The sequence below is a fragment of the Musca domestica genome, unplaced genomic scaffold, assembly GCF_030504385.1.
Source record: "Musca domestica strain aabys unplaced genomic scaffold, Musca_domestica.polishedcontigs.V.1.1 20, whole genome shotgun sequence".
NCBI classification, from domain to species: domain Eukaryota; kingdom Metazoa; phylum Arthropoda; class Insecta; order Diptera; family Muscidae; genus Musca; species Musca domestica.
In genome coordinates, this window is record NW_026712250.1 from 781,033 (window position 1) to 796,266 (window position 15,234).

The 15,234-nt window shown below is 35.6% G+C and overlaps 3 protein-coding genes across 6 annotated transcripts; all 3 read right to left on the minus strand.

The window, feature by feature from the left end:
* Window positions 1–50: 50 nt before the first annotated feature.
* On the minus strand, window positions 51–2,618 carry LOC101890579 (uncharacterized). Its single transcript, XM_005177300.4, has 6 exons — window positions 2,199–2,618; window positions 1,993–2,137; window positions 1,335–1,552; window positions 511–1,278; window positions 375–458; window positions 51–308 (listed from the first exon to the last, which is right to left on the minus strand). Exons 1-6 carry the CDS (start codon window positions 2,370–2,372, stop codon window positions 129–131), a joined length of 1,569 nt encoding a protein of 522 aa, XP_005177357.2. The 5' UTR covers window positions 2,373–2,618; the 3' UTR covers window positions 51–128.
* A 391-nt stretch (window positions 2,619–3,009) lies between these two features.
* LOC101898587 (uncharacterized) lies at window positions 3,010–11,006 on the minus strand. 4 transcript variants are annotated; one of them, XM_020040157.2, is made up of 5 exons: window positions 10,644–11,006; window positions 10,438–10,582; window positions 4,153–4,370; window positions 3,263–4,090; window positions 3,010–3,205 (listed from the first exon to the last, which is right to left on the minus strand). In XM_020040157.2, the coding sequence occupies exons 1-5, from the start codon at window positions 10,815–10,817 to the stop codon at window positions 3,035–3,037; spliced, it is 1,536 nt and encodes a 511-aa protein (XP_019895716.2). In that variant the 5' UTR covers window positions 10,818–11,006; the 3' UTR covers window positions 3,010–3,034. The 4 variants fall into 4 exon arrangements, with proteins under 4 accessions (XP_019895716.2, XP_011296475.2, XP_011296474.2 ...); XM_011298173.3 differs by lacking the exons at window positions 3,010–3,205; window positions 3,263–4,090; window positions 4,153–4,370 and adding exons at window positions 4,700–4,990; window positions 5,059–5,865; window positions 5,925–6,145 and having other exon boundaries at window positions 10,644–11,004; XM_011298172.3 differs by lacking the exons at window positions 3,010–3,205; window positions 3,263–4,090; window positions 4,153–4,370 and adding exons at window positions 6,288–6,551; window positions 6,610–7,449; window positions 7,509–7,726 and having other exon boundaries at window positions 10,644–11,002.
* Window positions 11,007–11,423: 417 nt separating this feature from the next.
* LOC101898761 (uncharacterized) lies at window positions 11,424–15,039 on the minus strand. The gene is made up of 5 exons (XM_059122253.1): window positions 14,148–15,039; window positions 13,929–14,073; window positions 13,129–13,346; window positions 12,249–13,071; window positions 11,424–12,183 (listed from the first exon to the last, which is right to left on the minus strand). Exons 1-5 carry the CDS (start codon window positions 14,175–14,177, stop codon window positions 12,170–12,172), a joined length of 1,230 nt encoding a protein of 409 aa, XP_058978236.1. The 5' UTR covers window positions 14,178–15,039; the 3' UTR covers window positions 11,424–12,169.
* Window positions 15,040–15,234: the final 195 nt, after the last annotated feature.

Sequence of the window (15,234 nt, forward strand, 5' to 3'; positions counted from 1 at the left end):
CAAATATCTACATCCTGTTCGAACTTTGAATTGAAATTATCATTTTTTTTACAAAAACAATTTTATTTAAAAAAAGTATGAGATTAATGTATAATTTTTCAGTTTATATTGAAAGCTAGAACACAGGGTTATCCACTGATGCTGCTGATTCTATCCAAATAGTCCTTGATGTGCAATATGCCATGGTCGGCACTGGCAATGTGCAGATTATTGCCACACACATATTCCGTATTAATATGGGGATTGTGGAGCTCACTTATCAAAGTGCTACAGGCGGTAGATGGATCATTGGAGGCCTGGAGTTTCCTCTGCAATCAGAAAATTAATCACTCATTTCGTTCGGAAACATTTCTTAATTTTTCATTCATTCATACCACCCAAAATTCATTTCCTGGCAAGGCATTGCCATCCCAGGCATAGGTTACCACCAACAACATATTCTCATAATCCGGAGATTCCTTAAACCAATCCGGGTTAATTTAAAGCTTTTAAGCCAAGTAACCAACTTACCAACTTGTCATTGGGATTTCGTTTGCACAGAAACGTTCGAATGCCACCACAGGGATGTTTATCTGATTTCAAGAATCCACCATTCTTCAAGTCCTTCCATTCGTTTAGATTGAACCAGGCAAAGTGCACCACTCCAATACTATTCAGCTGAGGTAACAATTTGTTTAAACGTTGACTAAAAGTTTCCAAAAAGATTTTCTCCTGCTGAGCGGCTGCTCGCCACACACCCAAACCGAAACCCACCACATGTATGTAGGCTAATTTTCCAGCCAGTTTGGCTCGATTTTCCGACTCCAACAGCAGCATATCAAAGGCTATGGCATATCGTTTCTTCATTATCAGGTTGTCAAATTTTAGCAAGGGATTGAGTGAGTCGCCAAAGCGTGGATTTTCGTCCTTCACAACATCTTCATAGAGGTTGTCATATTCTTCATAGAATTTATTCCATATACGGCGATAATCTTGCAACCTCTCCAGTTGATCAATTTTTCTCAGAGGATTTAGACGTTCCAACAAGGACTTCTGTTTTTGGTTTTGCATTTCGAAACTCTTGAGGCCATAGCCATTTTCTCTTACATTCTGATTTTGGGATATAATTATATCCTGATATTCCATTACTTCTCTGCGCTCAAATCGGGCACCAATCATGCCCAGTACAACACCTTCACGTTCGATTTTTGTCGCATCACCTATGGGCTTGCCGCAATTGGCCCGATTGCCATCGTTGATGAAATCGCTGAATGAGGAAACTGAAAGTAGAGCTGAAATCTAACGACACTAATTAACGCAGTACTTGCTTGCTTGATATTGGGAAAAAATGTTACCTTCACTTCATCATAGCTGAGGACAGTCTTTAAGACCAATGGCATTTTTTCATCTTTGCTACCAACATATTTATAATTGGGGCCAAATCCCGTATAAGCATCCAATAGCAGGTAATCATCATCTCCACCAAAGAAACTAACACATCTTTTGGTGAGAAGTCTTTGAATAAAATCTGTTAGTGTCATGCCTTTGTAGAGGCGTTTCTCCAAATCAGAGCCTGTCAAGGGAGAAATAGGGGAGACAAGAGTAATTGAATTAATTTATTTTGGAGAGAAAACCTTAAAAAACTCTGAAAACGAAAAGCTAGTAAGCAGAGGAATTCTTTCAAGAGATATTAGCTCTGCTTGATCCGCTTTATTTGCTTTGTCTTTGATTGAGAAAATCTGCATGTATTCATTTGTATATGGTTTATTATGCGAATGTTTTCACCCCTAGGAAATATCTCCGTTTCCTTTTGGAATATTATTTTCATATTTGTTTTAATTTAACCATTTATGCTCATATGCCTTTATATTTGAATTATTTCTTTGTTTTAACAGTCATTCTAAAACTTGTTCACATAACCTCAACAAACTAAAGCTCTTGCACGAGCAAACAAATTGGAGCTTCCTTTTGCTGGAGTTGCCATATGTTGTACTTCATTTGTGATATACATACCACATTTAAGTTTGTGCTCCAAAAAATCTGCTATCAAAATGATGACTTTTTCATGTATCAACGGATAGGCGGAAACAATCTGTTGCTTGATAATTGGGTAACGCTCTGCAGGCTGGGACTTGATGCGGCAGCTATCTATGGGAAACTAAACAGAATTGATGGTTTAAATTGGTGGAGTTTATTCCCCAAACCCAATGTGAACTTACATCAATTGGAAAATTTGAAGACTTCTCCAAAAAATCTTCAATTTCAATATTTTTCGCTTGTGGCTTTTCTATCGAACGACATTTTTCAATTAATTTCTGACCGAATTTTGTTAGGTTTTTATCGATGCCACTGGGTGGCCAATCGTTTTCGAATTCCTTGCCAAACATCGACATAACTGCGGAGAGCAGATACTCAACTGAGACTGGCGTGTTTTTGTTGTGTTGAGGTTTGTGGCAAAATATTTACAAGTCTCTATTCGGTAGTGGCGTGAATCATCATCATTGTCGTCATCACTCAGCTCATTCAGCACATTGTGGCTTTTCCATACCAACGTTCGTTCTTATCACATTTTTCTGGGTACAGCACCAATGCAACTGGTACTGGCTACCTTGTGGAGAGGTTTCATTCTGATATCACAATTCATTTGAACGCTGCGTATTTATATTTTTATTGTGGCTAAATGTTTACTTTATTTTTGCTACAAACTCTCTTTCCTCTCTTTTTTACTTTTTATGAGATGATTTTCGATATTACTCAGAGAGTATTTGTTTTGGTAAATAATAGGTGTGTGCGATAACATTTTCAATAAAAATAAATTTGCTACTTGATGTAATTATAGAACATAACATACAATATGGATGGATCATGTGAAAGTTCTTTTTAGAATATTTTCCCAATAGAACCTTAATTTGCTCTCACATCCTGTTCCCATTTATATGGTGTATATATTTTTCTATAGAAGACTTGAAGGACATTTAGGATTTAAAGTAAATTTATCCTTTTTTTGTTATTAACATATATATACACATTGTTTATGTTTATTTTAGAATATTACTCATTGAATAGTATATTTTACATAGTCACCTAGGTGAACGATTCCAAACTCAGATGTGGCTATATGAAGATTATCACCACATACCCATTGTGTGTTGATAAATGGATTGTGAACTTCGGTTATTATGGTACTGCTGGCAGTGGCCGAGTCACTAGAGCCAGACAAATGTTTCTGAAAGCAGTCTTTTTTTTAAAAAATTATAAAATATACAAATTTTTATCAACTTACCAACCAAAACTCATTACCCGGTAATGCATTACCATCCCAGGCATAGGATATTACAAGTAACATATTTTCAAACTTCGTTCCTTTGAGTTTATCTGCCGGATTTCGATTTTCAATACGAATACGTATACCACCCAAGGCATGTGATTTGGAAGAAATAATAGAATCGTGCCTCAGCTCGCCCCATCCATCCAGATCAAACCAGGCAAAATGTAAGACCCCAATATTGTTTAGTTTTGTCAACAGGTGTTTTACTCTCTGTTCGAATGTTTCCAGAAATATTTGCGTTTGCTGTGGGGCTATGCGCCAGGTACCCAAACCTATGCCCACTATATGTACATAGGCTTGTCTATTTTCAGAGGCCGCCCTAGATTGTGCCTCCATTAGAAGGGTATCAAAGGATAGGCTGTAGCGTTTCTTCATAGCAACATTGTCGAAAATTTCTTGGGATCCCGGCCTAAAGACATCACCAAATCGCTTGTTATCCCTTGAAACTTGATGGTATAGTAAGGTGGGTTCCTCATAAAATTGCTCCCATAGTTTACGCTTTTCCCTGAGACTTCTCTTTGAAAATAAATGGAATTTTATGCTGTTCCAGAGAGTAAATGTTTTTGGCTGGCCATAACCCCTTTCAATGGTATTTTGTTGGTGGCTTATCACAATATCCTGATAGTCCATGACAAAGGGCCTTTGAAAACGAGCACCAATTAAACCCACAACCACAGCTTCGCGTTCTATATTATTGTAATCTGTTTCAATTACTCCACGATTTCTACGGTTTCCATTGTTTATGAGTTCACTGTACGAAGAAATGGAGAGGAATGCCGAGAGCTAAAAGAAGACATTTAATAAGGCATCTAAAGTAGATATTGGATATGCTGATATGGTCCTACCTTTACTTCATCATAAGAAAGACAATTTTGAAGAGTTAATGGTTCCTTTTCCTTTTCGCTGCCTATGTTGCTGTAGGCATCACCGGCCCCAGTTTCTCCACTCAGTAACAAATAGGCATCCATGTAACCCACAAAAGAAACACAAGGTTTCGTTAATAAACGTTGTATGAAATCATTTAAGGGCATATTGGCATAAAGTTGTTTCTCTTTGCTAGAGCCTAAAAGGGAAAATTGAAAGGAATTGATGCTTAAAAAGGTTTTTTATTTTAGTTAAAAACTGGTATCCAGTAGTTAGACGTCTCAGACATATGTGGTCTACAATTATTAAGTATTGATACTAATGTTCTATATGCCCTCGCAGTTACAAATCGAGGATCCATGTTTACAAAACATTTTAAATTCAAAACTTGGAAATATTGTCAATATTTTAAATAATTTTTAATTAAAAAGGGAAATGGGAACAAGGAATATTTTATTTCATCATCAATATATTATTGCAATTTTTAAGGTGTACATGCGTATTTTAATAGGTTTATGTTGTTTTACATAAAAATGGGCATTAAATATTTATTCCTATTTACAGATTTTTTTTTTTTTTTGGTCATTTGTTTACAACATTTTCCATTCAGTTTTCATAACATAATTGTTTCGATAATTACAATAAATGCTGAGATATTTTCTCAACATAGTCACGAATGTGAAGGATAGCACCACGTTCACCACTAGCTATGTGTAAATTGTCACCACATATCCATTTCGTATTGATATGTGGATTGTGGAGTTCTGAAATCAGGGTGCTGCACGCTGTCGATGGATCATTGGAACCCGACAACGAACCCTGTAAAAATAAAGAATGAAATTAAAGAAAATCATTTCTCCTCCTCTGTTCACATTCGAAATACTCACAAACCAAAACTCGTTACCCGGCAAGGCATTACCATCCCATGCGTAGGAAATCACAAGCATCATATTTTCAAATTGGCCATTCAGTTTATCGGCCGGATTTCGGTTAGACATAAAAACATGTATTCCTCCCAACGGATGTGTTGACGATTCTATAAGTCCATTATGCTTCAGATCATGCCATTCGTCCATATGGAACCAGGAGAAGTGCAGGGCTCCGATGTTATTTAGTTTTGGCAGTAAGTGCTGAACTCTTTGAGAAAACGTTTCCAAAAATATTTTATTTTGGTGCGCCACTTTTTTCCATACGCCCAGGCCAATGCCCACAATGTGAATATAGGCTTGCCTTTGGCATTTCTCAGCTCGGCTCTGGGCCTCCAAAAGCAGGGTGTCAAAGGTTATGGCATAACGCTTTTTCATTAAAACATTGTCGAAAATTTCTTTGGATGGACACTGGTAGAATCTTGAACTGCCATCGGCCAGTGCTGGGTCATAAAGTATGTCTTTTTCTTGATAGAACTTTTGCCATAATTTACGATATTCGACATTGGCTTTGGAAGATTCCAGTGACGTGGAAGAAGGGTCATCGTCAATATAACCATAGCCATTTTCCTTTGTATTTTGTTGTGAAGAAATGATTATATCCTCATATTCCATGTAACGGGGCCTTTCGAAACGGGCCCCAATAAGTCCCATTACAATGCCTTGTCGTTCAATTTTGCTCAAATCCTTCTCAAATTCACCCTCATTATGTCGATTACCATCGTTTAAAAGCTCCGTGGATGATGAAATTGAAAGAAAAGCTGAAAGCTATGGCCAAGTTGTTTTTACTTTTCCAGCTGTCTCGTGTCGGATGTGTGACAACATACCTTGATTTCACTGTACGATATACAAGTATTCAATGTTAAAGGTTCTTTCTCATGCGGAGTACCGATATGGGGATAATCGCTGTAACCCACTCCTCGTTGGCCCGTCATCAGCAGGTAGGAGTCTCTGTCACCGACAAAAGCGACACAACGCTTATCCAATAGACGCTGAACAAAGTCACTGAGGCCTAAACTCCTATAAAGCGTTTTTTCAAGCGGATAGCCTAGTGATGGGTAAATAAAATTAGTAAAATAAAAGTGTGGGAATGCAAAAATAAACATATGGATGATATGCTGGATGAAAAAGGCGATATTACTCAGTTTTTCTTTTATGAACTTGTTTATAAGAAACAAAATACAAAATAATTTAGTTAAACATTGATTTCCTTTATTACATACACATCGTTACAATTTCATTTACGTACTATTTGTTTTGTTGCACTGTATATTATTCGCTTTTAGTTAATTTAAATTATGCACATAATCGCTTATATGAATGACACCATATTCAGGACTTGCTATATGTAGATTTCCACCACACACCCATTCGGTATTAATGTGACCATTATGGAGTTCTGCAATCAATGTGCTACTGGCCGTTGAAGAATCGCTAGAATCACCCAGGTGTTTCTAAAAAAAATCATTACAAATTAAATATTAACTCGAAAGTAGATTATGGAATAATTACCTGCCAAAATTCATTACCCGGCAAGGCATTCGCATCCCAGGCATAGGATATAACTAAAAGCATATTTCCAAAATTGGATTCCATTAATTTGTCGGCTGGATTTCGATTTGCCAAAAATGTTTTTATACCGCCATGGGGATGTGATGGCGATTCAATGAAACCATTATGTTTTAAATCACCACATTGGTCCACTCCGAACCAGGAGAAATGTAAAACGCCAATATTATTTAACTTCGGTAGTAGCTGTAGAACTCTTTGTTGAAATGTTTCCAAGAAAATTGCTGTTTGTTGTACAGCAGCACGCCACACTCCCAGACCGATACCCACAATATGCACATAGGCTTGTTTGTTTAAAAGCGCCGCCCTTGATTGGGCCTCCAATAGAAGGGTATCAAATGATATTGTAAATCGCTTCTTCATAACCACATTATCGAAGATTGCCGTTGAATTTGAACTTTCAATATCACCAAATCGTTTGTTGTCCTTCTTGACATTGCAGTAGAGATAGCTACGATCTTCATAAAATTTCTTCCATATCTTACGATATTCTCTACAAGGCATATTTTCGTCATAATTCTTTTTGTCAACAAATATTTTTTTAAGTGTTTGAAGGACGGAGTTGTTTGGACCATAGCCTCTTTCTTCGACATTTTGTTCTCGGCTGATAATAATGTCCTGATAATCCATCACAAACGGTCGCTGGAAACGAGCACCAATTAGACCAATGACCACACCTTCCCGTTCTATTTTGTTTGGATCTTTTTCAATAACCGCCATATTTTTACGATTTCCATTATTGATTAGTTCGCTATCCGATGAAACCGAAAGAAATGCAGAAAGCTAAGAACGTAGAAAAGTTGAATAACATCTATAATTGCGATGGCTATTTTAGTCCTCACCTTAACCTCGTCATAGGACAGACAGTTGCTAAGTATCAGTGGATTTTTTTCTTCGTCGGTGCCAATAAGATCGTAGTCAACACCATATCCAACTCTGCCATTGATCAGCATATATGAATCCATGGGGCCAACAAATGCCACACAGCGCTTGGTTAGCAAGCGTTGTACAAATTGTTCCAAAGTCATATTTTGGTAGAGATCCTTTTCTTTGGAATGACCTAATAATCATTGGGTTAACTGTTATCAATTTGAATTTTAATAAGGACCATATTTGAAAGATGTACTGTTAATTAATTGCCCAACATACAAGTAATATTTCAAATGCGTATACGAAATTCAGGACCCAGAGCTAATATCCTATGGAACTGTTTAAACACTACTTCCATAAAAAAATAAGAAGTATTTGTCTTGTATAAAAATTACAGTTTTATTATTTTTTAAGAGGGTTAACCAGGTTTTGTATTTTAAAAATGATCTGCAATATGTATGACACCATAATTCTCGCTGGCCGAGAATTAAGATTACGTTGATATACAGTTTTCACTTTTTTTTTCAATTGTAGTCTCATTTTTCCATAAAATTCACCTTTTTTATTATAGATTGGACTTAGTCTGGTTTTGTATTTTTTACATAATCTGCAATATGTACCACACCATAATTCTCACTGGCAATGTGTAAATTGTCTCCATTCACCCATTCCGTATTAATGTGGGGATTGTGGAGTTCTGTTATAAGAGTGCTACAGGCAGTGGAGGAGTCTCCAGTCGATTTCAGCATTTTCTATAAAAACAATAATGTCTTTCAAACTCAGAAAATCTTTCCAAAGGCAAACGAATACTTACCATCCAAAATTCATTGCCTGGCAAAGCATTGCCATCCCATGCATATGAAATAATCAAGATTCTGGCTTTATTGTCACATGTTTTTAGTTTATCTGCTGGATTTCGTTTTGATATGTAGCATGTAATGCCACCTGAAGGATGATTTTCCGATTTGAAAAGCTTGCCATTTTTCAGTTCACCCCACGCATTCAATTGAAACCAAGAGAAATGTAAAACGTCTATGCACTGGAGTTTTGGTAATAAATATTTTACTCTCTGTGTAAATGTTTCCAGAAATATTTTCTCCTGTTGCTCCGCAGCATTCCAGACTCCCAGACCAATTCCAACAACATGTATATATGCCTGTTGACCTGCACGTTTGGCACGTTCATTGCTCTCCAGTAATAGAGTGTCAAATGACATTGTGTAGCGTTTCTTCATCATTAAACTGTCAAAAACATCGTCTGGGCATTTTGTTGGTCCAAAGCGGCGATTATCCTTTTTTATAGATGTGAATAGGAAATCAGATTCTTCATAAAATTTTCGCCATATTTTACGATATCTGACTCTGTTATTATTGGAATTTTGATGAGGTGTAGAACCGTAACCATTTTCTTCAACATTTTGTGTTTTTGTGATAATTATATCCTGAAATTCCATAACATTTGGTTGATTAAGTCGGGCACCAATTAAACCCATCACTACACCATCTTGTTCTATAAGAGATTTATTTTTTTCAATAACTCCGCAATTCTGGCGATTGCCATTGTTTATCAATTCCGAATACGAGGAAACGGACAAAAGTGCTGAAAGCTAAAATATGTGATAAGTTTTTGATATCAATTCTACATAGATTTCATGGTTTACCTTTATTTCATCATAGCTTAAAACATGTTTCAGTAATAATGGGTGTTTTTCTTTTGTCGTTCCCACATCTCTGAAACCGCCACAACCACGTCGACCGCTGATTAACAAGAATTTGTCATTTCGGCCCAAGAAACTTGCACAACGCTTTTCTAATAGACGTTGTATGAACTGGCTTAAACTTAAGTTATGGTAAATTTCTTTTTCAATTGAATTTCCTGAAAAAATGTGCACAAATTGATGGCAGTTTATCGATATGGAATTCAAAATTGATAAATAAATAAAACTTTGATTAAACAAAATTTGAATAATTTATAGCATGTTTCCATTGGAAACCGAACAACGTTGTTCGCTCTCAGAATTAGGTACACGAATTAACCCGTTCATACGGCACGATTCGTAATTCATAGTAAAATAATTCCTTTTTTTCAAAATTTTGTTTGTTGATTTTAATGGGAATTTATACTAAAATACATTAAATTCTCACTAATATGGATAGAAGAAATGATTATTTTTCTCCCAAAGATTTATTAAAACATTAATTTTATAATTTTCATTCACGTTTCCAATTTTTTGTGTAAATGTTGACATTTTGAACATATTTTTGTATTTTTCTATTTTTAAATTCTGCTTGAGAGACACTTGTCAAACATTTTTTCTGCCGATACAAACATTCTGAAAATATTGCCTCTTTTGTTTCCTGTTTTCTGTGGTAATTTCAACTCGTGGACAAAATGCGTACCTCGGATGAGAGAGAAAACAAAATTTACTTTCGTTTGAATGTACATACGCTATTCTACATTGTAGTTTTCATTCATAAATTTCAGTCTTCCCAAAATTTTTCAAAATTTCATTAAATTTTTCTATTTTCAATTTTTAATGTCATAATTAATTTTTTCGATAAATGCTCTCATTTGTTAGGGATGGGACATATTTTTTCGTTGTTCTGAGAGTGATTTGATTTGAACAATGTACAAATATGATTGTTCGCTCAGGAAATTTTGTGTGAAGAATTAAGTAGTTTTTTCATAGTTAAGGGTCAAACAACGAATAGAGAGCGAATCAAGTGCAGTGGAAACGCCACATTACTCTGCTACTATTGTGAATCACAAAGTTATAAACAAAGTACCTGCGTATAAACAAACAAAAAACCTATGTGTAGGCATGTACATAAAAATTACTTTCTGTGCGCAACAAATCAATTCAGGCATGAACTGTGGTTTGACTACTACATATTGACTCACCATACAAACATTTATATTCCAAGAAATCCAAATACAATTGCAACACCCTCTCATGGATTACTGGATATGCTGATGAAATTTGCTTCTTAATGATGGGGTAACGATCCTTGGGTTGGCTCATCACCCTGCAGTTATTAGACCCAAACTGTTCAGGAGAAGAATCCAATTATAATTATTTAATTTAAGGGTTTCACTTCCAGGCTTACCTCCAAAGGAAATTCGGACGATTTCTTCATAAATGCCTCAATATCAACATCGACATTTTCCGGCTTTTTAATATTTTCGCATTGCTTCAAAAGCCTTTTACCGAATTCAGTCAATTTCAAAGCAGAACCGGCTTTTGGCCAGATTTGATCGAACTCAGGACCGAAAATTGACATTGTATTTTCTTAGGATCTGAATTTGAATTATGATGAAATTATTTTATAATTTATATTAACTTTGATCTGGCGTTCGCCGTGTGCGCGCTTTGAACTTGGAAGTGAGAATGAATGAATGAATTGTTGCTTTTCCGATTGATAAGACGTTTATGTTTGTTTGTACAATGGGTAGATGACTACCTGTATCATTTTGACATTGTATATTTGACAGCTAAAGCAAAAGTAAATCAGCTGTGAGAAAAAGGTAATACTTACGATTTGGCGTGCGACAAAATTGAAGTGTTTTTGGTTATTGTAGGAAAAAAGTGAATTTCCAAGGAAAAATTGAAATAAATGGCCAAAATAATGAAAATATTTCTAGATTTACTGCATAATTTAAGACAAGAAAATCTATTGTTTTTTTTAAATAAGTCTATATTGAAAGAGAAAACTCGTTCTTATACTCCAAGAAGAAAACTTACTGAATAGATCTTAGTAGAAAGCGTGGCAGAAAAATACAGGTAGATGCATCAATGCTTGAGAGCATTGATATGTCAAAAAAAATTTAAATGTTTTTCAAATATAAGTATATTTTTATATGTTTTCTTATAATACGTATTTCGGGGGCTATTATAATTCGCGTTTTTCAAGAATTTTTACAAATTTAAATAATTTTTCATTCAACATTTTCAATTTCAAAATTGGTTTGACAGTTCATTGCCCCAGCAGCTGTGTCGACGCGTCTACCTATATTCTTCTACCATGGTAGAAAGGCAAACCTAATGCCAAATGTGTGATATAGAGTTGCCAGACTATGAGATCTTTCCAAAGCTGGGGATAATTGAACAAAAATGGTAATCAAATTTATAATTTGAGAGATTTTGTTAGGAGATGCGATTAAATATGTGTATTGGTTTAAAGAAAGTTCAAATTAGAATATTATATATATCAAACATTACATTCTACTATTTCAAAGCGACGGCAGCAATGCCTTATAAAAAGGCGTTTGCAATGCAAGAATATTCCCAGGGAAAGAGAGGCGTCACCGATAACAGGATCATGTTAATATGGTGACGTGGTGACGTTATTCATAACAAATATTTTGATACGACAAAATAAAATGATGCTTAAAAACAAATAATTGGAATCAGATTTACACTAAAAAAATTGTTGAAAGTTTTTTACTTCCTATCCACCAATTCTCAAATCATGTATTTGCTCCATTGGTTTTCCTCGCGTAATAACTGATGTGAATGACACCATGTTCAGCACTTGCTATGTGAAGATTTGCACCGCACACCCACTCCGTATTGATGTGACCGTTATGTAGTTCTGTAATCAGAGTACTGCTGGCCGTTGAAGAGTCGCTAGAGTTACCCAATTGTTTCTGAAATTGGATAGGTTATTTTAATACAAAACATTTTGAGAGCAATCGATTCCAAAATTCATTACCCGGCAATGCATTAGCATCCCAGGCATAGAATATGACCAAGAGCATATCGGAAAAATCTGGCGCATGAAGTTTATCCGCTGGATTACGATTTGATAGGAATGTTTTTATGCCACCGCGTGGATGTGTTGACGATGTAATGAAACCATTATGCTTTAAATCACCGCATTGATCCACTCCGAACCAGGAGAAATGTAAAACGCCAATATTATTTAACCTCGGTAATAGCTGTTGAACTCTTTGGTGAAAAGTTTCCAAGAAAATGTCCGTCTGTTTTACTGCTGCACGCCACACTCCCAGACCGATACCAACAATATGCACGTATGCTTGTTTATTTAAATGAGCTGCCCTTGACTGGGCCTCCAAGAGCAAAGCGTCGAACGGTATGGTAAAACGTTTTTTCATTACAACATTGTCAAAAATGTCAGTTGGATCAAAGCTCAAAACATCACCAAATCTGTGATTGTCTTTCTTGACATTGCGATGCAGATAACTAGGATCTTCATAAAATGCCTCCCAAATTTTACGATATTCTATGGCCGCTATTATTTCGGGGCGGTTTTCTTCTGCGCAATGTCTCTTTGCAAGTAAATAAAAGGAAGAACTTCGGGGACCATAGCCACTTTCTTCGACATTTTGTTCGCTGTTAATCAAAATGTCCTGACAGTCCATAACAAATGGTCGCTGGAAACGAGCACCAATTAGACCAATAACCACACCTTCACGTTCAATTTTGCTCAGATCCTTTTCAATAACTGCCATATTTTCACGAGTACCACTGTTGATTAGTTCGCTGTGGGATGAGACTGAAAGGAAGGCTGAAAGCTAAACAGAAAAGTAAGCTTGTCGGCGGATTTACAATGGGCGCTAAAGCGTGTTCACCTTGACTTCATCATAGGACAGGCAAGTGCTTAAAACCAATGGTTCTTGTTCTTCATCAGTTCCAATTAAATCGTAATCATCCCCGTAGCCAGATCTGCCATTGAGCAACATGTAAGCATCCTCGGGATCAGCAAAGAGTACACATCGTTTGGTCAGCAAACGTTGCACAAAAGCCTCCAAAAACATATTTTTGTAGAGAACTTTTTCTTTTGGATGACCTGTAAATAAAAATCAAGAAAATAAACAGTAGCCAAGATCTGAATAGAGTATTTAATGCGAAGCATTGTAAATTTTTTTTATCTCTTTAGGGCACTGTATTGATCAATTTGTATAAAAGCCACTTTTACCATGGCCCAATAAGAAAGGTTGTTCAACTTCAAAAAAAAAAATTAGAAAAATACAACTCTGTGCTGCAGTCTTATAGTGTCAAATAGATTTTTAAATATGCATCAGTTGGTTTTGTTTATTTTTTTTTAACAAAATTCTTATATTTCGGGAAACCCGCAAAATAAGAATGGAATGTTGGGGTTGTTCCACAAGATTGAATCAAAAATAGTTGTGCAATACAATTTTATCCCAAAACCGTGCAATTTATATGCATTTAATTTGCAAGCGAATTTTAGATAATTGTAAATTATTGTATTTTTTATTCGAAGCAATGTACACACACATATGAATTGTGAATATGTTTTGACAGAATAAGTACTCTAAAAGAAAAATATTATATTTAGACGATAGCTTTGTTCTACATTCTGTAATTGTGCCATGACTTCTACCTTATAATGGATATTTGGTCTTACCATACTGGCATTTATATTCCAAGAAATCCAAATACAATGGCAACATCCTTTCATGGATCAATGGATATGCTGATGCGATTTGCTTCTTGATATTCTGGTAACGATCCTTGGGCTGACTCATTACCCTGCAGTTATTAGAACCAAACTACATATTTTTCAGAAAAAGAAAAAACATCCACTACATGATTATATAGAGATATAAGTACATAATATGTTTACCTCCAAGGGAAATTCTGATGATTTCTTCATAAATGCCGCAATATCAACATCGACATTTTCCGGCTTTTTAATATTTTCACACTGTCTTAAAAGCTTCTTGCCGAATTCTGTTAATCTAATGCTAGGAACACAATTGGAGCGAACGACGAATTTTTTCGCGGCGTATGTTCGTCGTCAAAAATAAAACACATATGTGTATATGGAAGTGCACACAATCACGGCACCGGCGAAAATTTCGTCGGTCGCCGCGAACTCAATTAGCTTTATTTCTATTTCATACGCCGGCGACCGGCGAACAAAACAGTACAAGGTGGCCATACTTGTACGAATTTTATGTGTTTTAGTAAATAAAGTTACTTTTTACTTTAAAATTTGTTATGGTCACTCTACTATCTGTTACTCGTATAAAAAAACATAATTAATTTGTTTATTTATTTGTGTACTTGCGCCTGAGTGAAGATGGATATCAGTGAATTTATAATAGAGAAGATGGACATAAGTGAAATTATAATAGAGAACGTAAAGAATTATGTGTTCTTGTATAATTCATTGTAGTCAACAAATGAGCAAAAAGTAAACAACTTCATCAGCTGTTTTATAATTTCGTGGGTATTGTGTTCCATACGACGAATTTTCGCGGCTCATTTTGTCGCCGCGTAGGGCGAAATTCGTCGCTCGCTCCAATTGTGTTCCTAGCATAAGTTGAGTGCCGACTCTGGGCCAAATCTGATCGAATTCAGGACCAAACTTAGACATACTTTCCCTCTTATTTGAAAGTATTTTCTGATGAAAAATAAAATTTGTTTTGTGCGTTGTGTGTCCGTTTTACGTTGTGACCTTTAACCTCGTTGTTCTGCAAGTGCAAGCGAAAATAGCAATATATCGATGAGGCATGTTTACATGATGTTTACACCAGTTATGAGCAGACTCGAACGAAAAATTACACACAGCCACATATTCTCTTTCTCTCTTCATTCCCATTTGTCGTGTTTTAATAAATGAATGCCACTATATTAATGCACAAATGTGTTTGATTAACATTGATACTGTTGCATAAAATCATTTGTTTCGTTTATGGTAAGCTCTT

Bases quoted from the DNA above. Each gene is read 5' to 3' on its own strand.
- LOC101898761 (XM_059122253.1), bottom strand. From the start codon at position 14,177: ATGAAGAAATCATCAGAATTTCCCTTGGAG. The intron at 14,074-14,147 runs GTAAACATATTA...AAAAATATGTAG, and splicing joins CATCAGAATTTCCCTTGGAG to TTTGGTTCTAATAACTGCAG. The intron at 13,347-13,928 runs GTAAGACCAAAT...TTTTATTTACAG, and splicing joins GGAATATAAATGCCAGTATG to GTCATCCAAAAGAAAAAGTT.
- LOC101898587 (XM_011298172.3), bottom strand. From the start codon at position 10,817: ATGTCAATTTTCGGTCCTGAGTTCGATCAAATCTGGCCAAAAGCCGGT. The intron at 7,727-10,437 runs GTGAGTCAATAT...AATGATTATTAG, and splicing joins GGAATATAAATGTTTGTATG to GTCATTCCAAAGAAAAGGAT. The intron at 7,450-7,508 runs GTGAGGACTAAA...CTACGTTCTTAG, and splicing joins TGTCCTATGACGAGGTTAAG to CTTTCTGCATTTCTTTCGGT.
- LOC101890579 (XM_005177300.4), bottom strand. From the start codon at position 2,372: ATGTCGATGTTTGGCAAGGAATTCGAAAACGATTGGCCACCCAGTGGC. The intron at 1,553-1,992 runs GTATGTATATCA...CTCCCTTGACAG, and splicing joins GGAGCACAAACTTAAATGTG to GCTCTGATTTGGAGAAACGC. The intron at 459-510 runs GTAAGTTGGTTA...GATTGGTTTAAG, and splicing joins GAAATCCCAATGACAAGTTG to GAATCTCCGGATTATGAGAA.